Source organism: Polypterus senegalus, chromosome 16 (genome assembly GCF_016835505.1).
Source record: "Polypterus senegalus isolate Bchr_013 chromosome 16, ASM1683550v1, whole genome shotgun sequence".
Classification (NCBI taxonomy): domain Eukaryota; kingdom Metazoa; phylum Chordata; class Cladistia; order Polypteriformes; family Polypteridae; genus Polypterus; species Polypterus senegalus.
The window spans coordinates 86,052,780-86,077,125 of NC_053169.1; the positions used below are offsets into that span (position 1 = coordinate 86,052,780).

The following is a 24,346-nucleotide window of genomic DNA, read 5'->3' on the forward strand; positions in this document are numbered from 1 at the left end:
TGAATTGCAAATATTCAGTTTAGTTTATATTCAGCTTTTCATAAAGTGTGTGACCAGTGGAATAATCTCTTACACCTGTCATGCCCACTGAGTTAAGATACAGTTTATCACTGTCCATGTTTCCAGTTTGACAAACATGTTAGATGTTTACACGTACATCTTCATCTCATCCTGTCACGGTTTTCTAAATTCATTTTTTTTATTTTATTAGGGGGTTATCTGGAGCCAGAAAGTCCCATCAAAGGATGAAAACATCCACGAACTGGGCTTCTTCATGTACACAGTTGTCATACATGTGTGCTCTTCAGGCTCTAATGATGTAAACGATATCACTATGAGTTGAGAGGGGCGTTGCCGCTAACTTTATCTTCTCTTTGCCCCGTAGCTCCAAGAAGACGACCAAGGAGGATGCCTAGCGCCACCCACAGTGCCCAGAGCTGGCACAGCCTTTTCCTCCCTGGATGCCATAAAAACGGGCGGTTCACGGAAGGTGGTGTTGCATTTTGACCATGCCTTCATTGAGGACAGAGCTCCTGCTGTTGGAGCACTGTTTTAAAAGTTCTGTGAGGCTGTCTAGAGCCAACCTGCCTTCCCTGGGTCTGTTTGCCCGGTCACAATATCCTCAAACACACACACAATGAGTCCCTAAAGAGAACAAGCATGTGTTTGCATAGGAGTAGAAATTGATCATTGCCACACACGTGCGCTTAGCAGGCAGCCAACAACCTCAGAGGTGAGTGAACAATCACAAGACAAGGGGGTAATATCGGGTATTAATGCCTCTCTCCTTTTTCCACCAGAATTACCAAAGAAAAACAATAAATTAATTCACTCACCGACAGTCCTGGATTCCCAAAATGGCTCCTCTTCCATTACATCATGTTTTGCCTTGGTAGAGTTCTCTATTACTCTGCTTTCCCCTTTTGTATTATTAACATGTAGCCTTTGTCAGAATGCCTCAAATCTCCCTGACTTACCACATTTATAAAGTATTGTACCATATAACTTCTCCCCACCTTCCCTTCTACATCTATAACTTCAGGCAATTAGGTTTAGTAAAAGACAAGCAGGAGTTAAGTTACACTTTAAATAATGTATTATTGATAATATTCATAAATAACAACAATATGCAAAGTACATTTGAATATTGCCAACCACACAACCTGATAAATGCTGATGTGTAGTTTCAGGCGGCACACAGACTTGTTAGTTACTTAAAATGTCTCAAGTTAAGTCCTTGTTTGTGGTCAGCTCTCTTCAGATCAGGCCACATGCCTGTCTCAATATGGCTGCCTAGCTATGCTCTTCATTGTGTTGTCCTTTTCAGTTTATGGTGTGAGATGGTCTTTCATCAGTTTGGTAAGAGAGAGAGAGAGAGAGTGGGGTAAAGCAAGCAAATGTGTATGTTTTCTGTCCAACCCCTAGAGCCAATAGGGCATCATGGTACTTAAAGACTTTTGATACAAGCCAGTTCCAAACAGCCATACTTCAGACTGATGGGGGGATAGAACACCTTCACAGCTGCCACCAAAACCATATATTAAGGTAAAGCTTGGCAGTTAGGCAACCTGCCTTTCCTGTGGGGCTTGAGAGACAGTCATGCAGAGAAAAATTTACCAAACTTGTTTGAGGTACTTCCCCCAACCCTGTCGTAAAATTACAAATTCCTTAAAGGGGTAATGTGTTCATAAACCATCAAACCATTGCTGTTATTATCTATAATGTAACACTAATAATAATAATAATAATAATAATAATAATTCTTTTTATTTATACAGGGCTTTTCTCGCTACTCAAAGCACTCAGCAATTGCAGGTTAAGGGCCTTGCTCAAGGGCCCAACAGAGCAGAGTCCCTATTGACATTTACAGGATTCGAACTGGCAGCCTTCCGATTGCCAGTGTAGATCCCTAGCCTCTGCCAATATTACATTGCTTTGTCTAAGTTACAAATAAAGACATCCAAAATATTTATCAACTTGTATGCAAAATTTCACATGACAATGAATCACTTCCGCCTCCGACTCCCAAAGGTAACGTCACTTCCGGATGCTCCCTGATGACAACCCTACCTGATGATGTCACTTCCACCAACATCACTTCTGTTTGACGTCACTTTCGATCACCTCACAATGACGTCACTTCCGGCCACACAGTCATGATGTAATTTCCATCATTTACTCCCTTCTATAAATACTCACCTTCAACCGCTCTGTATTATCAACTGTTAGGGTTTTGATCACTTTTTGCAATACAAATTTTCTCAAGATCGCCGGACATTATACGAGGATAATTCTCCAAATCTTTCTTTGTGTCTCTTGTGAGACTGATTTCCTACACCATGCAAACTTCTAACAGAAGGATTTGAGATAACAGCTCTCCATAAACCATGGCCATTTGCTTTCCATCTTTAATTGTCTTCATTTTATTTCATTTCAGGTTCTTGGGGAGCAGAACCTTATCAGGAGCATCACTTGCAAGGAAGGAGCTAATACTGCATGGCACTAGTCAACTGCCAGGCACACTCACTTGAGCCAACACTCACTAAAACTGTCTCAATTTGGAGTCCTCATTAGAGCTATCCTCAGTATTTTTAAAATATTGGAGAAAAATCAGAGCACCCTGCACAAAATTAATTCAGACAAATCAGTCAAAAGACAGGGACTATACCTGGATGTGGCATCAGGCAATAGTAGGTCACATTCACTTGAACACACACACAGCAACTGAAACCGCGCCAATTTAGACTCACCATTTCATCTGCCCTCAGTGTTTTGAAGACATGGAACTGGAACAAAATCAAAGGAGACACAGAATTCTTCACTTCCACACCTTATTTGGCCCGGGATTTGAAGACTGCCTCCTGGAGCTGTAAGGCAAGATTTTTAATTAATATTACATAAAAATGTATAATTATAATTTTTCCAATTCAGTTCTGATTATTAGCAGTCATCACACCACAAGACACTAGAACTCTGCACAGGCATTCAAGACACAAACAAATCAGATATTATATTACAGAAACCTTTAATCTACGATCCTCTAAAATGAAAAAGTAAGAAAACAAATAGATAAAAAATAAAATAATGAAATCAACAAATAAATGACATTGTCATATAAACAATATGTGCTGTGTATGCATATGATATAATAAGACAGGTATGAAGATAAAATGCATAAGGCACATTAAGACACTGCATATATACACAGGCAGATAGATAGATAGATAGATAGATAGATAGATAGAACTGCAAGGCACTATATGATAGACAGACAGATAGATAGATATGAAAGGCACTATATTATAGATAGATAGATAGAACTACAAGGCACTATATGACAGACAGAAGACAGACAGACAGACAGACAGACAGACAGACAGATAGATAGATAGATAGATAGATAGATAGATAGATAGATAGATAGATAGATAGATAATTTGTTCCCAGAGGTAAATTTGGCACTATGTGATAGATAGATAGATAGATAGATAGAGTTGCAAGGCACTATGTGATAGACAAAAGACAAATAGATAGATAGAACTACAAGGCACTATATGACAGACAGACAGACAGACAGATAGATAGAATTGCAATGCACTATAAGATAGATAGATAGATAGATAGATAGATAGATAGATAGATAGATAGATAGATAGATAGATAGATAGATAGATAGATATCTTGGTGCAATGGATACCAATGACAGCGTAGTCGTCTGCTGTAAAGCCTGGGGTTCAGGTCACTCTTCGTCGTCTCTATGCTAGCCATGGGCTCACTGAGTGCTCCGGTTTCGTGTCACATCCCAAAATACGTTCGGGTCATTCGAACAGACAGCTCTAAATTTACCTTGTATAAGTGAGTGTGCACTTTAATGTACTGGTGTCCCGTTTGGAGTTGGTTTCTGCTGCTGGTCTCGGTTAGTCTCGACTCTAAAGTGGATAAAGCAGGTCCGAGATATGAAAGAAATGACCGGATGATTTATTTCAAAATACATATCATAAATGAGAATCTTAAGAACTAATAAATTTGAGACAAAAGAGACAGATTAGATGTATATCGCAATGAGTTTAAGAAAAGCGCTGCAGTTAGTCGCAGCCTTTGGCTAATTTTACGGTCTTGTCGAATTATGTCTTTGTATTTTGTAATGCAATTATCACATGCACATAGAAAAAAATCTTGAAAAAACAATTATATGATAATACAAAACACTTCACATTACTATTGTTTCTTTCAGATGTGAGATGTGTGATATAAAGTACTCGTTTACTGTGTCTGTGTGTTTAGCGTCATGTCCCCTGCCTGAAATCAGGGGTTATCTGAACTGCATTCATAATTTCCCAGCGGACCGATCGATTGATCTAAAATCTGCATGAACGAGCGGGTTGACCAATGAGAAGTTCCGTTTCTTGGGGGAGGCGGTACTGTGCCGTTCTTTAAAGTTGAATAAGTTTCATCCGCAGCTCAGCAACTAGAGCAGTCAGGCTAGAGTGGAGCTTGAGGTAGCCAGGCAGGCAGTGAAAAGAAGCTCTAAGAGGAATTAAATTTTAAAAAGTGAATTGCAACTGAAAACTCGAGCAGGATGACCTCCAAGTGTCCTAAGTGCGAACAGCCGGTTTATTTTGGTAAGAATCGAGTCCGTTTCATCATTACTTTACGAATGCATTATTCACAACTTTTTTTTTTCCAATTTAGGATAGCAGTTGTAATTTTCTTCTATTCCAGGTAACATTGCAGTAAATGTTCGTTTTCGGTACGAAGTGTCCTGTGAACATTTTGCAGACACTCAATTACTTGATCCAAATGCAAAGTTCTCGGGTTTCGCCACCCTCCGAGTGACATGCTTATGTAAAGCCCAGGCGTCTGTGGATTTCACCTGGTTTTCTTTGTTTTTAATTGCTGTTCAGGATGTAATTACAACCCCCGTAGGATGTGGGAAACGAGTAGCAGACAGCGCCGCGCGTACTTCGGCGGTCAGCCCGTCTCTGTCTCTCGCACTCGACTCGCTTGGGCGCAGCGGTTTAACTCGTAAGATTACCTACAGCTTGGAAATCTCAGTTCGAATTTCCACGATCGGGTGTATGGATCGCGTGTCCCATGTTTGTTCAAATATAATTCTTGAAGGCTGTTCGTTTGCAGGACAAATATTTTGGAATCCGCAAAAAAGTGGATTCGAGCAAACCGTGTCTTTCATTCATACACCCATCCATCCATTTTCAAAACCTCTGAATCGACTTTACGCTGAAGTGCAGGGCATCCTGGAAAAAAGTTCAGGTAAACCCGGAGAGAATGTACAAAGTTTACACAGACTGTGTATCTGAGGAAGAAACGCAACGGTACTCGGAATATTCGCAAGTAAGCCAAGTGGAAAGTCGTGTCGGTTTGCCTGAACGTTAGACAACGGGTGCGTTTTGTGCTTTCCTTATTTATGGCAAATGATCTCACGTTATTTCATTAACACCCGTTACTGTGCAATCGGTGGCTACCCTACCAGAAAAGCCACATATAAAGAATTCTATGCTGAAATAGCGGTGTGTCTGTCAATAATTATAGGCACAGTTAAATCCATATTACGCAGGTTTTTTGCACTTAACCTCCCGCAAGGTTCGGTTCATATTGTTCAAATTAATTTGATGTTGTCTGGTTTTGGTTAATTTGCAAATGTATTAAATTGTGTGACTGTAAATGTTCAGATAATATTTTGGGTGCCTTGTAGGCGGTTTTAATTATGAAGCCGCGAGGCAAGCTCTTTAGTTTCCCGTTCCACAGTTATGGGTGACGTTTTTTCCAGTCCATGGCGACTTATTGATGTCATTTCACCGTTTCCGTTATTAATATGTCATAATTAAATCCGTCAAGCAAAAACATTTGAGAGCCATTGCAAAATGTGCAGCCTTTTAAGAAAAATGAATATCCACGCAAACTTTCCTCTATAGCGGGAGGTTAATAGTGTACCAAATACCAAAAAAAAAGTAATTTTGAGAACTTGTGTATTAAAGGATATTATCTGCTTTATTTTCAAATCTTTTCCTTCTAAAGTTCCGTTGGGTCCGATAGATTGGCACACTAGTTGTTGTAGGGTCTTTTATTTTAACCTGCCTCCTTTGTATGGGCGCAGAGGCTCTTGAAGACCTGGTACTGACTTGAATGAGTTGTGTTTAGTGGAGTATTTAAGCGTTTGTGTAAAAGTGAAAGATGATCATACGCAAACAACGTCACTGGTAAACATTACATGTCATTTCAGATGACCTGCCTAATCCAGACTAGGGTCCTACAGGGTGGGAGCCTGTCTCAGGTAGCAGAGGGCAAAAGGCAGTAAGAAACCCCAGACAGGGTGCCAGTCCATTTCAGGGCACACACACCAGTTAATTGTTGCCTATTCACCTAAACCGCACGGCTTTGGACAGTAGAAGGAAACCCACGCAAACCTGAGGAGAACATGCAGACTCCATGCAGGGAGGACCCGGGTGGCAAGACAGCAGTGTTACCACCCTGCCAGTGTGCTGCCCTTTTGTAAACCTTCAACTTGCTAATCAAAGGAAATTAAATAAAGCAAACGGTTTCTAAAATCTTTTTTACCTTTAGAAGTGGAGAGTCTGTTATGAGAAGAGCATAGATGTTTTGGATTTTTTTGTTAGAGATGCCTCAGGTGTACACATTTAAAGTACGCTGTTAGAGTTTGTCAGTACACTGTACTTGCATTTTCAGGCACTATTAAATGGTTGTTTTTTATTTTGATTCCAAATTGTTAGGCAGTATCGTACCAACAATGTCTTTCCTGTTGCCTGCTGTTCACAAAATATGTATTAATATGGCTACAGATTATCGACTGCCAGAATACAGCGTGAGGGGCTTTTCTGCATGTGGCTGTAATGTCCTCACAAAGGAATTCTGTAACCTCCTTGCAGGCTTAGCTTAACCTGTGAATTGTGTAGGCCAGTATTGTAAAATTTAATTTTGTTGTGTCCAGCAGTTTGATCCCTCTTTTTAATAGTCTTTAGGGAAAATGTGTATGATGATATTTAAGAAATAAATAGATAAGTTTACCAATCAGTTGATTTCGAAAATTTCCTTTCCTGCATTTAAATCTGTAGAGTCTTTTTGGACGGATGCTGGCCAAATTCCCCCAAAGCAACAGGCAGTCTGTTCTCACTCTGCTCTCAAAATATCACAATAAAAATGTTTCAAAAGGTCTGCACCCAGTGGAAAGCTGGCTTAAAAATAGTGCAAGTACAGTATGAATGCATCTACGGTTATGCTCCAATTGTTTGTCTCTTAGGGTGCTTCTTGCATTTATATTCTTTTTTTTTTATATGTGATTGTAAACCCAGATCAAGTTCAATGGGAGCAAGCAGGGTTGAGTACTGTTTGCTTTCCTTTGCTTGGATCAGTCAGCTTTATACTGTCGTAGCTGTGCTGACTGTGTAAGATGAATTGAACTGTAAGTAATCAACACAGACCTCAGCGTTAACGTTTGCAGTACACCCTACAATGCATATGTCTCGGTTATATGCCTTTTGATATAGGATTTATAAAAACAGTATTAATGTTTGTGATGCGCCATCTGTTGGAATGACAGATGCAATACTTTTGTCTCTGATGTTTGTCATTTGATATAGGATTCATAAAAAACTATTAATGTTTGTGATGCACCATCTGTTGGAATGACAGAAACATAGAAACCGGATAGACGCATGGAAACCTATAATTTTATTTAGGTGGTCCCTGCTTAATTTCAGTGAGAGAAGCTAAATTGCACTACTTTGCAAAGTGTAAAACATAAATGCAAATCAAATGTAAACCTATGAATGTATAGTTCTGGATAGGTTTTACCTCATTAAATTGTGTAAATTGTGATGAGGAAAGTAAATTAATGACACATAAGGTAATTAACAGAGTTGTTTGGAATGGGACAATGAAAAAGGAGAAACTGAATGTTTTCAAAGGAATTTCTATTTAAAGTCTCCAGATTACACAGAATTATCCGCATGTCCAACTAAGTAAATATGCTACTAACAAAATGCTTTATTAAATGTATGCTTTAAAATAACCAAATGCAATGTTTTCTGCAAGATTAATATCAAATTAGCCGGAGCAGTACACAGTTTAAAATTGAGGAGTTGTTAGTATGACTACGTGATCTTAAATGGCGATATAATGGTAAACAAATATTTTTTATTTATTTTTTTCCTCCTCTTTGGTCGATCAGCTGCATCTCATGTGGTGCTTCGAAGATTTAAAACCCTTAACAGCAGCTGTCCTACTCTTTGTCTTTTATTTCCAGCCCCGAGCGTGGATAAATCGCTTGGCACAAAGTCTCGTTTTGCGGGACGTGAGTTCATGATATTTTTTAGTTTATAATTTAAAAAATGGAAAAGAATCTAAAAATCTAACAACCTCACATTAAAGTTCCATAAATTCTGAAAAGAATGATACCAAACATATATATGTGTAGGTTTTAAAATAGGCCTGATTTTAAAGTGTGACAAAAATTGTCACATAAAATCGTTGCACCTTTAGGCTTATGATTTTATAGATCTAGAGTAGATAATTCACAGTATGTAAGTTTGAGTTTATAAATAGAAGCAATGTGAAATGAATAATATAACTAAGAGAGAGGCTAGGAGCACACGCCGATACAGCAGGGCATTGCCACATCCACCACATGACATACCAACTCGGGATCCCAGATTAGGACCCAAGTGCAGCCCTGCGACGGGTGACACCTCAGAACCCCACCAGTTCAGATGGAATGGTTTTTTTTTGATGGCTGGAGTGCCAATTCTGCCACCAACCCTCAGGTTATTCCGACACGCAGGGCTGGGTGTAGAGCAACATCATACCCAGGACGAATATAAACCAAGCTACTAAATATTCATCACCGTCTGTAGAATGGATAGTATTTTGAAATGGTTATCAGTTTAGAACTAAGGATCAAGTAACACTGTTTTCAGAAATTCATTCACAGCGAGTATTAAACATCTATTAAATCCATCCATTATCCAACCCGCTATATCCTAACTAACACCATGGGGGGGTCTGCTGGAGCCAATCCCAGCCAACACCGGGCGCAAGGCAAGAAATAAACCCCGGGAAGGGCGCCAGCCCACCACAGGGCACACACACACATGGGGTGAACATACAAACTCCACGCAGGGAGGACCCGGGAAGCGAACCCCGTCTCCTAACTGTGAGGCAGCAGCGCTACTGCGCCACTGTGCCACCCTCTATTAAATCTCGATTATAAATATATTGTGATAAGAAGCCTGTATATGAAGTGTTAAACTGTTCAATGCTTGAAATTCCTATTTGAGGTCATTTTTAAGATGGTTAGCTAGTGTACTAAATAGACATTTTGTATAAGTGTGATTGATTTGGCAGTATAAAGTTTGACTAGGGAACCCAAGAAACATCTCTGTATGTTTTTAACATTCTGTTGATTTTAAAATGCCATATAATTCACTTTAGAGTGCTTAACAATATATGAGAGTATTTGTGTTTTTATTTTTTAGATTTTAATTGAATCCCAAAATACATTTTTAGGTATTTACCACTATAGGTGCTTGTTTATGTTTGAGTCGATGCAGTCTAATGGCAGCGTGGCGCTTGCTCTGTTGTTCGAGTGTAATTATAACTTTGTGTTGGCAGTTGGGTGTGGCAGCGGTTAGTGCTGCTGCTTCTTCTCAGATTCAGTCCTCCCTCCTGGGTGTCTGGCCATTGTCTGTCTGTGTGGAGTTTGCTTATTTCTTGTCTGTCTGTTTGTGTGTGGGATGATTTTTTTTTTTTTTTTGGGAAGCCTACATTTAAAAATGAAGTTGGATTAACACCTTGCTGGGGTTTCGTTCTTGTCTTATACTCAGTGCTGCTTGGATGGGCAGCAGCTCCTGTGAATCTTAGGCATTCAGTTGTGATAAGAATGGACTGATTTTGACCTAAAGTACACAAATGTTATCGTATGAGTGCTGTCTGTTTTTGTTTTCTAGAGAACATTTTTTTTCTATGAGAAAGTAGAATTTATTAAAAAGGTAAAAATCCAGGAGGTGTTTGCAGTCAAAGGAACAAGAAATAGGACAGAGAAAGCTTGATGGTTTTATCCCAAGGTTGTAAATACCCATCACAAGACCTTTTTCCTTGCTCTTTTTAAATGCAGTAATTGCTTAAATCTTACAACTATTTCTATTGAAATCCATCCATTATCCAACCTGCTGTATCCTAACAAAGGGTCACAGGGGTGTGCTGGAGCCAATCCCAGCCAACACAGGGCATAAGGCAGAAAACAACACTGGGTAGGGCGCCAGCCCACCGCAGGTCACACACACACTCAGCACAATTTAGAATCGCCAATACACCCAACCTGCATGTCTTTGGATTGTGGGAGGAAACCCACGCAGACACGGGGAGAACATGCAAACTCCACACAGGGAGGACCAGAAAGCAAACCAGGGTCTCCTAACTGCGAGGCAGCAGAGCTACCCACTGCACCACCGTGCCGCCCTCTTGAAAACCACTGCAAATATAAGAAATGTTAAAGTTTAATAAATGAAGTTTCTTATAAGTGCATCCCTACTCCTTGGATATAGGAAAAAAAAAACAGACCAATTTTTAATTTTAAACATTTGAATTTGCCCTATTTTTCTACTATGCTAGAATTTATAAGGAGTGTAAATTTATATATTTTATTCAACTGTATCTTTTGCAGTTGCAATAATACCAATTGGGGCGGCACGGTGGCGCAGTGGTAGTGCTGCTGCCTCGCAGTGAGGAGACCTGTGTATCCGTATCATTTTTGTTAGTAGAAAGCTTCATGACTGCTGCTGTTACAATTGTCTGCTAATGGTAATTCAAGCACTGGGTTTATAGGTGTTTTTTTTGTCTTTGTTTTTCATTGAAATGAAAATTTTGTGTAAATGAACAATACAATATATTTTTGTATAGCCCAAAATCACACAAGAAGTGCCGCAATGGTCTTTAACAGGCTCTGCCTCTTGACAGCCCCCCAGCCTTGACTCTCTAAGAAGACAAGAAAAAACTCCCAAAAAAACCTAGTAGGGAAAAAATGGAAGAAACCTCAGGAAAGGCAGTTCAGGTAGGTAGGTTGGGCGTGCAGTGGGTGTCAAAAAGAAGGGGGTCAATAGAATACAATACACCGAACAGAACAAATACTCAATACAGTATCAAAATAAAAATTTTAGAAGAATGTAGCAGAATTTAACAGTAGATGATATCACATAATATGATTTGCAATCGGGCGGCATGGTGGCGCAGTGGTAGCGCTGCTGCCTCGCAGTTAGGAGACCTGAGTTCGCTTCCCGGGTCCTCCCTGCGTGGAGTTTGCATGTTCTCCCCGTGTCTGCGTGAGTTTCCTCCCACAGTCCAAAGACATGCAGGTTAGGTGCATTGGCAATTCTAAATTGTGCTGGGTGTGTGTGCCCTGCGGTGGGCTGGCACCCTGCCCAGGATTTGTTTCCTGCCTTGTGCCCTGTGCTGGCTGGGATTGGCTCCAGCAGACCCCCGTGACCCTGTAGTTAGGATATAGCAGGTTGGCTAATGGATGGATGGGTGGATAATATCAATCGCATTCAAGTTTTGCAAGACAGGGGACTGAGAGAATGCTGAGCAGAATGATGGATCTCTGAGAACTGCTGTTGTCATCACTGGAAACATAAGTGCCTGTCGGGCATTCATTCTGCTTTACTCGGTGGTTGCCTTCAAAAGTGTAGCGTCTGCTGTCATTTTATTGTTTTGTCTAGAATTAAAAGGATTCTGGCTGTCGTGTGACTAACTTCTGAATGTGAATGATTTAAAAGCCAATTTTAAGGAATGTTGAAAGGTGACTTGCATTTCGTCTCATTGTTGCATGTCCGCACATTAAGATCTTCTTCACCTAAGACATATTATTAGCTTTTGGTGGCGTCTTGCAAAAAAAGTTTAGTTTAAAAAAAAAAAAAAACAACTTTTTGAAACTCTTTTTACATGTTTTCCAAAATTGATTTCCAGTCATATTGTGAAGAACACATTTTTTTTTATGAATTTTGCAACTGTGCTATAGTATATTATTTTTGACGTGTCAAATCGAGCAGCTCTTATGAATAGAGCGCACGCGTAATGCAGTGATTCATTCAAGAATCTGCATTTGCAGAGTGCATTGAATAAGTTGGACTGTTTTTTTAAAATACAAAAGCATCCAAATGAGCCCAAACTTTTGTATTCTACTGTGAGGAACATGGATAACATGGCATGACTGTGGACAGAGCTGCTGCATCACAGGCCCACCCACCACTTGGTTTATTTGATTATTTTCTTGTATTGATATCAGTTCTCCAGAGACTTGTGTGGCTTTCTCCATGTGCCATAAACACTTGATCGATTGGCGACTCGATTGTTGGATCAGTACTAAAATTTTGACTTCAGTTTTGATACCAGTTTTCAGACCCCTGTACCGGTACCAAAATGGTTCTGAAGCAAATGATCGGTAACTCCAAACCTCAACACCCCATCTTACTCCAACCTCCCAATTGCTCCCCTCCTTGGCGTGCCACGCCATCGTGACGTACTGCTTCCCTGTTGATAGCTGTAAAGTCCTGATCATGTTGAACCTGCTGTAGGTCTCAGTCAGTCATTTTCCAACCCGCTATATCCTAACACAGGGTCACAGGGGGTCTGCTGGAGCCAGTCCCAGCCAGCATAGGATGCAAGGCAGGAACAAACCCTGGGCAGGGCACACGCACACACCAAGCACAATTTAGGACCGCCAATGCACCTAACCTGCATGTCTTTGGACTGTGGGAGGAAACCCACGCAGACACGGGGAGGCAACATGCAAACTCCACGCAGGGAGGACTCAGGAAGTGAACTCGGGCGCTGTAGATGTGTGGGTCGTAAAAACAAAACTACACGCTTTGATGTGATCGAAGTCTATGAAACAGAATTTTCTCTCAGCTGTAATAGCAACTGTCGGTTGTTGATCGTAAATGTGACGTGTGCTTCTGGTACCAAAAATCATGAAATGCGAGACACATCTATACAGTTGTCTGAGTGACGCTCGGGACTAACGCTTTTAAGGATTGTTTTTACAGCCCGAGTCATGCTTGGGTCTAACGCTAAGGAGGCTAAATGGTTTGGGGGTAGTGGGAGAGTCCTGCCCACTAGATCAATAGCATCAGTACAAACATAGGGCTTTCCATGTTTTATGAATACACATCAGTCTACTTTATGTCGATAAAATAATAATTTAGCATCTTCTTTTGGGTTACTACAACTGCTTCAACCTGAGAATGATCCCTGGGTCAGTGACTTCAGCATGGTCTCCGTTAGAGAAGGGGATTATCACTGGAAGTACAATTTCGGTGCTTTTGTTCACCTTGGCCTTGAACATGTGTTTCTATACATGAATAGAATGTAGCTCAAAGTCATTATATGTTGTCAAAGAGAAAGTTATAAGAAAAGAAAAAACAATAAGGTTAGGTAAGAATATTAGTGAATAAGTGGGGGGATATATATATATTATATTGTGAGATATGGCCGGCTGTTCATCCCAGCCAATACCCCCACGCCGCTAGATGGAGCCTTTCCAGCAGCCTGGAGGTGCCCCGAATTCCAGCATGGCATCGTGGATATTGGAGTTTTCCTTCACAGCCCTGCTGGATACCATGGGGGCCACAAGGGGACACTGCAGAGAGGCTCAGAGACTTTTATGTGCTCTATAAACCCGGAAGTACGTCATTTCCTCTGTCCCTGTGACCAGGATGTACTTCCGGGATGAAAAAGAAGAGCTTTTGATCTGACCCGGAAGTGCTGAGGGTTCAGAAACACTTCCGGGTCATGGACTATAAAGGACTCTGGGAAATCCCAGACGGACAAGTTGAGTCGGGTGGCAGGCGACAGCGCGTCTGGGAGAGTGGAGGATTGTTTTTTGTATTGGTTTATTGATTATTATATGAGTATTGTGGAGTGGAGGGTGCTTTGTACACATTATTATTATAATAAATCCATTATTTGGACTTTTATCTGGTGTCTGGCTTCTGGTCTAAGGGTTCAAAGTGAAAACAGCGCCCCTATCTGTCACAATATATAATATAAAATCCAACGTATGTCCGTCCACTTTTCATGAGAGAACTACTTGATGGATTTAGATCGGGTTTAGATCTGGTTAATTTTGCGTCTTCTCTCCTCGCGCTAAGTATCATAGTTTGCTTGCAGGAGAGATTTATTTGCACGAATCTGAGAGAGACGCAGAGGACTGAGGGGAGGGTGGTGGCGCCCTGCTCACTCACACGCCAGCCTGGGGGGCGTAACTTACATCCGTTTAGCTAGCGAATGAGAGAACTACTTAACGGATTTAAATCGGGGTTTTTTTCTATACTTTGCTTGAACATTCCGGTTAATTTTGTGACTTTGCTCATCATGCTAAGAATCACAGTTCGCTTGCAGGAGGCTGTGAAACATGGTGGTGGTAGTATCATGGTTTAGGCCTGTTTTGCTGCATCTGGGCCAGGATGGCTTGCCGTCATTGATGGAACAATGAATTCTGAATTATATCGGAGAATTCTAAAGGAAAATGTCAGGACATCTGTCCATGAACTGAATCTCAAGAGAAGGTGGGTCATGCAGCGAGACAACGACCCTAAGCACACAAGTCGTTCTACCAAAGAATGGTTAAAGAAGAATAAAGTGAATGTTTTGGAATGGCCAAGTCAAAGTCCTGACCTTAATCCAATTGAAATATTGTGGAAGAACCTGAAGTGAGCAGTTTATGTGAGGAAACCCACCAACATCCCAGAGTTGAAGCTGTTCTGTACGGAGGAATGATCAGAAGTTACCGGAAACGTTTAGTTGCAGTTATTTGGGGTCACACCAGATACTGAAAGTAAAGGTTCACATACTTTTGCCACTCACAAATATGTAATATTATATCATTTTCCTCAATAAATAAATGACCAAGTATAATATTTTGGTCTCATTTGTTTAACTGGTTTCTCTTTATCTACTTTTAGGACTTGAGTGAAAATCTGATGATGTTTTAGGTCATATTTATGCAGAAATATAGAAAATTCTAAAGGGTTCACAAACTTTCAAGTGCAACTGTAGAATAAAAGTAAGGTCCGATGGCCAGGGGGGACAGAAAAAAAAAAAAACTCCAGATGGCTGGAGAAAAAAACAAAATCTGCAGGGGTTCCAGGCCACGAGACCGCCCAGCCCCCTCTAGCCATTCTACCTAACATAAATGACCTCTATCAGTCTTCATTGTATTCAGGGTTCTCATGGAAGAACTTGATGATGACGGTCACGTGGACTTCATCAATGTAAGGACATCACGGTGCTTTGATTAGGTGCTGGTGGCGCAGGTCGCCACCCCAGAAAACCGGAAAAAGAACAGAAGAGAAAGTATGGGTTAGTATGAATTTTGAATATGAATAGCATGAATGATAATGCTAATTAATTGAATATACAGAGCATCAGAATTAAACTAAAGAGAATTGCATTTAAAATGAGCATTTGGGATAATTATTATTATTTTTTTTAAGATTATTGCAAGGAAATAATTTGATATACAACATGCAACTTGCAGGTAGTTAAATATTTAAAACCTGGCATTCTGGCAGACTACAAATTAGGGCCTTTGTATTCGTATTTGAATTTGTCATATATTCAAACATTTAAGGGTTAAGATTTTTTTTTAATTGAATTTTTAAAACGCATGTCTTGCTACTGTAGTAGAGGTAGACGAGCTGCGCAACATTGCAAGCTTGAAATGGCAAAGTCCTTGTTGGTAAAACGTCTGTTTGTATTTTTGGTGGGGAAAACGTCTGTTGTCAGGTGAATGTACATAAATGAACTGCCTTGGATGCTAAGGTTCTCATAGGGAGCAAAATGTATATGGGCCACAATTTTAAACCCTCATTGCACAATTAAGCATTTTAAAACATGCTAGACTTGTCTTTAGTGTCAGATGACAACTCTACAAGGGTTAGAAGTCATCTCCTAATTCATCACTGAGAACAGAAGACAGACAGACCGTACTCCTTATATATGTCATGTGCCATAGCCGAGTATTGAGTCTTCTGTTTCCACAATTTAATTTAAAAATTCCATTTTGACTGCATTTTGCTTAATTCAATAATTTCCCAAATATTGGTTTGTGTTTCTATAAAATGTGATGCACCTGTTGGTAATGCTTGGTCTGTACGTCCGCATGAAACGGTTTGGCACTGCTGGATCTTTTTTTTTTTTGTTTCAATGTGGTGCAATTTTATGCTACAGGGAAATTGGTCAGTATAGTTCAGTTTCCATTTAAATATCTCCCATAGGGCATGGTGTACACATTTATGAAATTTGAAAAACTCCCATTTTAAAAAGCTGTCTTTAAATTGCGGAATTATTCTGTGAAGTCTGAATTGCTAATTCATTTATCTTTTCATACTTACCTTGGGAGATGTTTTGCTCTTAATGACAAAATGCTTTCCTAATTCAAGCTAATCAAACGCTGGCAGAGACTCTCCGTCACATTGGTGATTTGTGTGACTCTCTGCTATAACCTGGTTTGTCCTGATGCTTGAAGTCCTAGCAAGCAAATGTGACGATCTTTGTAACTGTAAAATTAAATGCAAGCAAGGAAAGCAAAGTTGTTTAACTTATCCAGAAATGAATGAATGAAAGCCAGAGACCCACCCCTGCCCACTTATACTTTTAATCGTTCTATAAGATGTTGTAAGACGCTAGGGGTTAATGTCACCCCTCTAACCCTAATGGACAGACACACTGGACACAGGGTAATAGCACTCGCCGTCGTTTTGAAATGGTTCAGAAAGATTTGATTTGAGATGTAACAAGATTTAAGCTTTGAACAGAACTTTTCTTAAGAATTTTTTCTTTTTTTTGCTATTTTAATGCTGCTTCTTCTTAAACAGTGCCTCCAAAGCACCCAAACATACCAAACAAAAATATTTATAAATCAAATCTCTCCTCCACACCTCCCAGCAAGCTCTGTCACACTCCTCCTGACTCCGGCTCGCTTGCTGGGTTCCCATCAGTCCTTTAAATAGTCCTTAACCCGGTAGTGCTTCTGTTCTTCCGACCACATGCTGGCTGGCACTTCCGGGTCTAATGAAGAACTGACATTTTCTTCAGCCTGGAAGTACTCATCCTCGTGATCACCTCTATGGAAAGGATGAGTCCCCAGGTCCTTCAACGGCACCCAACAGGGCTGAGAAACCGAACTCCAAGTCCCAGGATGCCCTGCAGGAATCCCGGGCACCCTACACTCCAGGGAAGCTGCCATCTAGCGTTTTGGGGGAGGCAGTGTCAGCAAGTAGCTGCCTTTCCCCCCTCCTTCCATTTCAGAGGCGTCCCAGCTGGGTTGAGCTGCTGGCCGTCCATCACAATGTGCATAAACCTACTCATTATTTATTTTACATTAAAAATAACTTGAAGACCAAGTATACAGATCAAATTCCACAACAATCAAAGCTCACTCGGAAGTCCCCTGAAGGGTCTGCTGTGCGACATTTTGCTAACTTGGTACTTAATGGTTTGAACCCTTCACAAGAGCAGACAGATCATATTGCCTCTGTTGCACTGCGGAAGCTTCCCAAGCTAAAGTTGATTTTCTTTTGCACAATTTAATTCTTGTGTTTTGGTTTTGCGAGTGGGCATGAAGTTACAAGATCCAGAGTTTCAATCCTGGTGGGAGACTACCTGCAGAGGCATTTCCTGACATAGTTTACAACTGTTTTTGGAGTGTTATAAAAATCACTTGCTATGGCTACACTTATTTTTAAAATCTAACCAGAGAAGAGAGTGGGCTGTTAGAAAACACAATGAAAAATGTGGTATTGTCTAGCTCAAGACTTTGCTTTGTCTTAAAGGTGTTTTAATACCTTGACTGCACTTGGGTGTTTATAGTCTATTGTTAAGTGTCTGCAGATAATGACTAATGAAACTGAGATGACATAACTTCTGTCTGTGTCTGGTTTGTGGCCATGGGAAGAAAGAGAAATCCAAATACACCTCTGTCCGTTCAACAATTTTTAACTTGCTTATTACATTCTTCTTAAATTTAAAAAAAATGCTAGACTCTTAACAATGGGGAATGGTGACTGGTGAGCCAAGTAGTAATTAAGTCATTAATGGAAAATCTGATTGGTAAGTAAAGTAATTTGATCATTCATTCCTTCATTTTGAAAAGCCAATTATTCCAATATAGGGTTGTAGTGGAAACTGGATGAAACTGAACTTGACGTCCCTGAACAAGCTAAGGTTAATGAGATCTGCAGTATGCACTCAGTCATAAGCACTGATTATTCATTTTAGTCTGCATGCAGTAACTTTTCATATTTGTGGTCAGCAATACAGGAGCGCCGCAGGGGACTGTACTTTCTCTGGTCCTGTTCAGCCAACATACATCGGACTTCCAATACAACTCGGAGTCCTGCCACGTGCAAAAGTTCGCTGACGACACTACTATTGTGGGCTGCATCAGGAGTGGGCAGGAGGAGGAGTATAGGAACCTAATCAAGGACTTTGTTAAATGGTGTAACTCAAACCACTTACACCTGAACACCAGCAAGACCAAGGAGCTGGTGGTGGATTTTAGGAGACCCAGGCCCCTCATGGACCCCGTGATCATCGGAGGTGACTGTGTGCAGAGGGTGCAGACCTATAAATACCTGGGAGTGCAGCTGGATGATAAATTGGACTGGACTGCCAATACTGATGCTCTGTGTAAGAGAGGACAGAACTGACTATACTTCATTAGAAGGTTGGTGTCCTTCAACATCTGCAATAAGATGCAGCAGATGTTCTATCAGATGGTTGTGGTGAGCTGGGGAGGCAGCATAAAGAAGAAGGACGTCTCACGCCTGGACAAAGTGGTGAGGAAGGCAGGCTCTATTGTAGGCATGGAGCTGGACAGTTTAACATCAGTGGCAGAGCGACGGGCGCTGAGCAGATTCCTGTCAATCATGGAGAATCCACTGAACAGGATCATCTCCAGACAGAGGAGCAGCTTCAGTGACAGACTGCTGTCACCGTCCTGCTCCACTGACAGACTGAGGAGACCCCAATTCCACCCGGGGGGGTAAATGCTAACATTATTCAAAGTTATTGTCAGTTATACCTGCATTGTTATCACTCTTTAGTTTAATATTGTTTTTGTATCAGTATGCTGCTGCTGAAGTATGTGAATTTCCCCTTGGGATGAATAAAGTATCTGTCTATCTAGAGGCTTTGGAGAAGAATTACCTGAGATCTGGCCTTCACAATATCCCCTGAGACATGTTGCATAGTTAAAGTTCACGATGCAGCTAAACATTTTTGGTTATGAACTGTTAATTACTGTAAATCTACTCAAGTGCAGCTTTTCATTTAGATAGGGAGCCTTTGCTTTAGCGAAATGTATAGTTACAGGATGTGTTTTCTTATGTTCTAGAAATAGTAAACCTAAGGCAGCAGCAAATTGATCAGACTTTCTATAGCGGTTATTAATTTGTTCAAGGTAGAGGTAGCAAGTAAAGTCCGATTTGGACGGAATTACTTTGTTTATATAACTAATGGTCCTAGAGGGCCGCAGGGGCTACAGGTTTTCCTTCCAACTAGTTTCCTAATTACAGTTAGTCCCCAGGTTACAGACATACGACTTACGAACGAGGCCACAGCTGCGACGCATGCACCTCAGTAACTGCCGCTCCGTCATCTTTGGCCTGGGGATTGTGCAAGCCGTGGCTGGAGGGGGGCGATTTCGCTACTTGCGCAGTGTAGTGTCCCTTGGGCGGCAAGCGATGACCCGTGGTCCATAGTCACCGGGGCCACAGCTATCGCTCATGTGCAGGATGATGGTTCACAGCCCGCCCACTATGCCGCCACAGCTACTGCTGCTGACTGGATTCAGGCTGGAGCAGAGCGGAGGGGGGTGTTTCACTGCCCGCCCAGCACACACAGCTGGTAATACTGCAAGCGCTGACCCAGTTGTGGCTGAACGGAGGCCATTGAGGGTGAACGGGGTGGCGGGGGTAGCACTGCAGTGTGCCTCGGATGGCTGCCTGTTGAATTGGGGTTGGGCGATTCACTATCCGCCTTTGGCTGCATCATGTTCGTTCTTGGTGGGCGGACGCTGCAGGTAGCATACTGTAGTAGAGGTGGGTGAGTGATGAACTGGCCCTCGCCGCCCCCATTCATTCTCGGTAGCAATCCTGCTTGTACTGTTACACACATAGCTGGAGGTTGACTCTTGTCAGTACAACAGACGTGTTGACGACGGGTGCCTTCCTGCTGTGATAGCAGGTACAGTGCTGTGCAGAAGAGCTCATCCTAACCTTTTGTCTTCACCCTTCAAGAATGTCTCTGAAACACAAATCTGATGCAAGTGCTGGTGATACAGTAAAGAAGAGAAAAACCATCACCATTGAAAATAAAGTACAAATAATAAAAAGGTCAGAGAGAGGTGAAACTCCATCATTCATTGGCAGAGCACTTGGTTACAGTCGGTCAACAATAGCATTTATTAAAATAATGTACCTGTTCCGACTTACATACAAATTCAACTTAAATACAAACCTAGAGTCCCTATCTTGTACGTAACCCGGGGACTTCTTGTAGAACACAGGCCTAGCTGATAATGATCCTTGGTATTAACTCTGTTCTTTTGTTAGTGCTTTCACTCTTCCATTCCATTCTTCTTGCTTTCAATTCCAAGACATTTTTAAGATCTGTTTGAGTCGGGTTAGTTGTAGTTTGGGTGATGTACAGTCGGTGCTTGAAGTGGGGCAGAGATACAGCAGTGCTTCATGATGAAGTTTCTGCCTAGTTAATATGGGTACTGTCTGCTTGGACCACATTAGCAGCCCTTCAGTTAAAGGGTCCCTCAATCATGGTCCAGGAGGGCCACAGTGGCTGCATGTTTTCATTCCAGCCAGTTTCTTAATTATGACTCTGTTCTTGCTTATAATGAAATTTGGTATTTAACTCTATGCCTTCATTCATGAAAGACAAGTTGACATTGTAGATCAGAGGTCCTCAATTACGGTGCTGGAGGTCCACAGTGGCTGCAGGTTTTCGCTTCAACTACACTCTTAATTAGACCCCCTATGTTTACTACGAAAGCAACATGCTTTTTGGGATTAATTTGAGTTGTCCTGCCTGTTACAATTCAGAACCCTTAATTGCCCATTTTAGTTTTGAGCAGCTGCCTTTAACTTTTAATTATTTCCAGACATTAGTTAATAATGAAATACAGAAAAAACGCTAAACTAGCAGCTCTCCGGGTCACGTGCTTCCTTTTAAACGTTTGAATATGCGCCATGATGTATTCGTGCTAAAAATCTGCTTTAAAGTAAATGAGAGGGGAATTGGAAGGACCGTTACGTTTTAAATCTGTTCTGGTCCACAAAACACGCGGCTAATGTTCTCGGAGGAGGAAAATCGACAGTACAATTGAAATTTCTTTTGGATGAGTGAAAGCACTAAGGTCTTGTTTATACTTCACACTCAGAATGTGTATGCGCACACATCATGACTGCCACGCGTTCCCAGCGTTCATTTTGACGTGTTCTCTGAGCATGTCCTCAGAAATGAACGTGACGCGCGCGTGAGTTGCAGTACCAGCAAAAAGTCGAGGGTGTAGTATGATTAAAGTCGGAACATGACGTCTGAGTCTCTGTTTATTATCTACATGTGACAGAAAGCTGCTTTGAGGCTCCTACGGGATCGGTGTGTGCGCTTTGATGTTTGATGAATGGTTCGATGTGTTGAAGCAAAATGCCGACATACAGATGCATTCGTGGTGCTTTTATATTCAAGTGTCGCATATTCCCGATCGTAGTGACACGATACATTTTAAAAGTCTTACATACCATCTTTTTTTTTTTTTCTTTTGCAACTTCACAACAGCAACATAATACACAGCTCTGTATTTGATCGACAGAGAAAAACATTGAAGACACAGTGAAAAGGTGTATTTTGTGATTTAAAGTGGAAATTTTGGCTTTAATCTTGAAATGTCCACTTTAACCTCGTAGTTTACTTTATCATTAAAGCAGACCGTCGTAAACGTCATCCCGGTTTTTAATCGCTACGAGCTTCTGGGTCTTCCTCCTGACCTGACAGCAGCGGCAAGCAGCAATAGATCACCACACAGAACACATTAAATGTATGATATTCTAACTCTCTGCACATTTAGAATCTTTAGATTTATACTTGATATCACTTTCATGATGAAATGCATTGAAGTATGTACGTTACATTTTACAGATAAATCGGTAATTTCGTTTAAATCATGAATACTGTTAATAATTACATGGGGGTGACACGGTGGCAGAGTGGTAGCACTGCTGTCTCGCAGGGAGTCACATCGCTGGTATTCCCTGCCTGCAGTTTATATGTTTTCCTGCTGGGTTTCCTCAGTGTGCTCCGGTTTCCTTCCAAAGATATACAGATTTGGTGACACTAAAATGACGCCAGTGTATGTGAGTGCTTGTATTCACCTTGCGATGAGCTGTGGCCCCATCCAGGGATTGTTTCTGCTTCGTGCCCAGGGCTAACTGGAATGGACACATCCCTGGATTGATGGATTTAATCATTAAATCATGAAGTGACACTGAAGCAAATCATAAAAGATCAGGGTCGCGCTATAAGTCCGTGTCTTGCACCCCAAAACACGAGGCTGAGTCTCAGTACTTTAAGAAAACCAACTTTATTCAGCTTGAAACAGGAACGACACACTTATTTATTGTAGCGTGATCTGCCACTCTGCTATACACAGACACAGCAGTCAGGCTGCATCACCCATCGATATCTTTTCTGTTTGCTTTGGCGGAGAGACATGGAATATCTTTGAGCCAGCTGTTGCCCCGGCAACAGATAAACAGTCTTCCATAGACGAGAAGATCGAACTTCACTATGCTCTTCAGCGTGTCGTCCAGTTAGGGGAGGTCCCAAGAGAGTTTACAAACCTCACATTTTCTTGAATGAGTGCCACATTAATAGGAATGTTTCTTGAACGAGCATCTCTGAGCCACATAACTACTTTTTCGACGTCTTCAAATGAAGCAGTTCACATACGTTTGCAACCCGAGATTTCTTTTTTTTTGCTCGGCCTTTCAAGAAAGTTGACAGTGTTGTTTGTGAAATTCCGAATTCATTGGCAACGTTTTTTTTTTTCAATCGAGAGCTGTTATCGTTTTTTCATGTCTGCTGTTTCTATAGGAGGGTGACAATGAGTTAAATTCCAATGGATGTTGACGAGCAATAAGCAAAAGGTTTCACTGAAAACCGCAGGAAACAAAAAGGGCCAAAAAAAAAACAGTACGAGGAAAGTCTGAAGAAAGAAAAAAAAAAAAATTTACAGTGTTTGTGTTTGGGGATCGTTGTGCACAACTGAGCTGCAGCCACAGCACTAACTGCTTTGTGGATGATTCATTCAGGCATTTCAAGGTCTTTTGGGCACTTCATTATAATGAAAGTATCTGCTGAATGTACTTCGTAGTAACACGATTTCTATAGACTCGCGTTATATGGGGAAACTGTCATAAAAATACTTTGTTGTAATGAAAATTTCGTTGTAACGATATTCATTATAACGAAATTTTACCTGTAATCCATTACTGTGGCTTTCCGTTTGTCTGTCCAGGATTTTAAATCACCTGTAGCTCACAAACTGTTTGACTTACTGACCTGAAATTTGGTACACATATACTATGTGACGTCTACTATCCACTTTTGGGGCGAGGATTGACCTTCAAGGTTATTCCTCTTTTTATTTTATTTTACTGTAAAATCAACACTCGGCAGCAGGGCGGCCGTGCAGTGCATGTGTACGGGTGCCGTTCTCATTCCCTACCACTTTCACCGTCACTTCCTCTATTTCTTCATATCTTAAATCATTCTTGAGGCAGATGGAAGACTCAAGTGCCAACTTAAGTGAAAAAATAAAGAATATATACTAAGTAATTGCAACACAAACACCGACTTAATTAGTTTTTAATGTGAAAAGATGCCGACGAAGGAAGAAAAGTGGGCTGCTAGGGTGGAGAAAAGAAGAGCTGCTCAGGAAGCAGCAAGCGCATCAACCTCGTAATGCTCAAGTCAAGCTTATTCACAATGCACTGTTACTGGTATTACATTTTTTAGTCCTTACTCTCTTCTTTTTAATATGGTCTCTACAAAGTATTTGTATGATAAAACACTATCATTGTAACGGTTTTACACATTTTATTTATAACACACCTTTATTTCAAGTCTTTTCTAAGTAGTATTTAAACAAAGAGTGACTTGTTTACACTTGGTTATAAAGGAAGCTGCTTAGTGCATCGTTGACTGAATACTCCGTCTGTAATCTGATACCATTTTGCTTCCTTTA

The 24,346-nt window shown here is 41.0% G+C and overlaps 1 protein-coding gene across 2 annotated transcripts in view; it reads left to right on the forward strand.

The window, feature by feature from the left end:
* Positions 1–4,450: 4,450 nt before the first annotated feature.
* crip3 (cysteine-rich protein 3) overlaps positions 4,451–24,346 on the forward strand; it is a 127,750-nt gene continuing 107,854 nt past the window's right edge. Inside the window, exon 1 of one of the 2 annotated variants that reach the window (XM_039738331.1) lies at positions 4,451–4,622. In XM_039738331.1, the coding sequence (XP_039594265.1) occupies positions 4,580–4,622 (43 nt within the window). In that variant the 5' untranslated portion in view covers positions 4,451–4,579. The remainder of the gene's footprint in view (positions 4,623–24,346) is intronic. The other variant, XM_039738330.1, reaches the window with a different exon arrangement.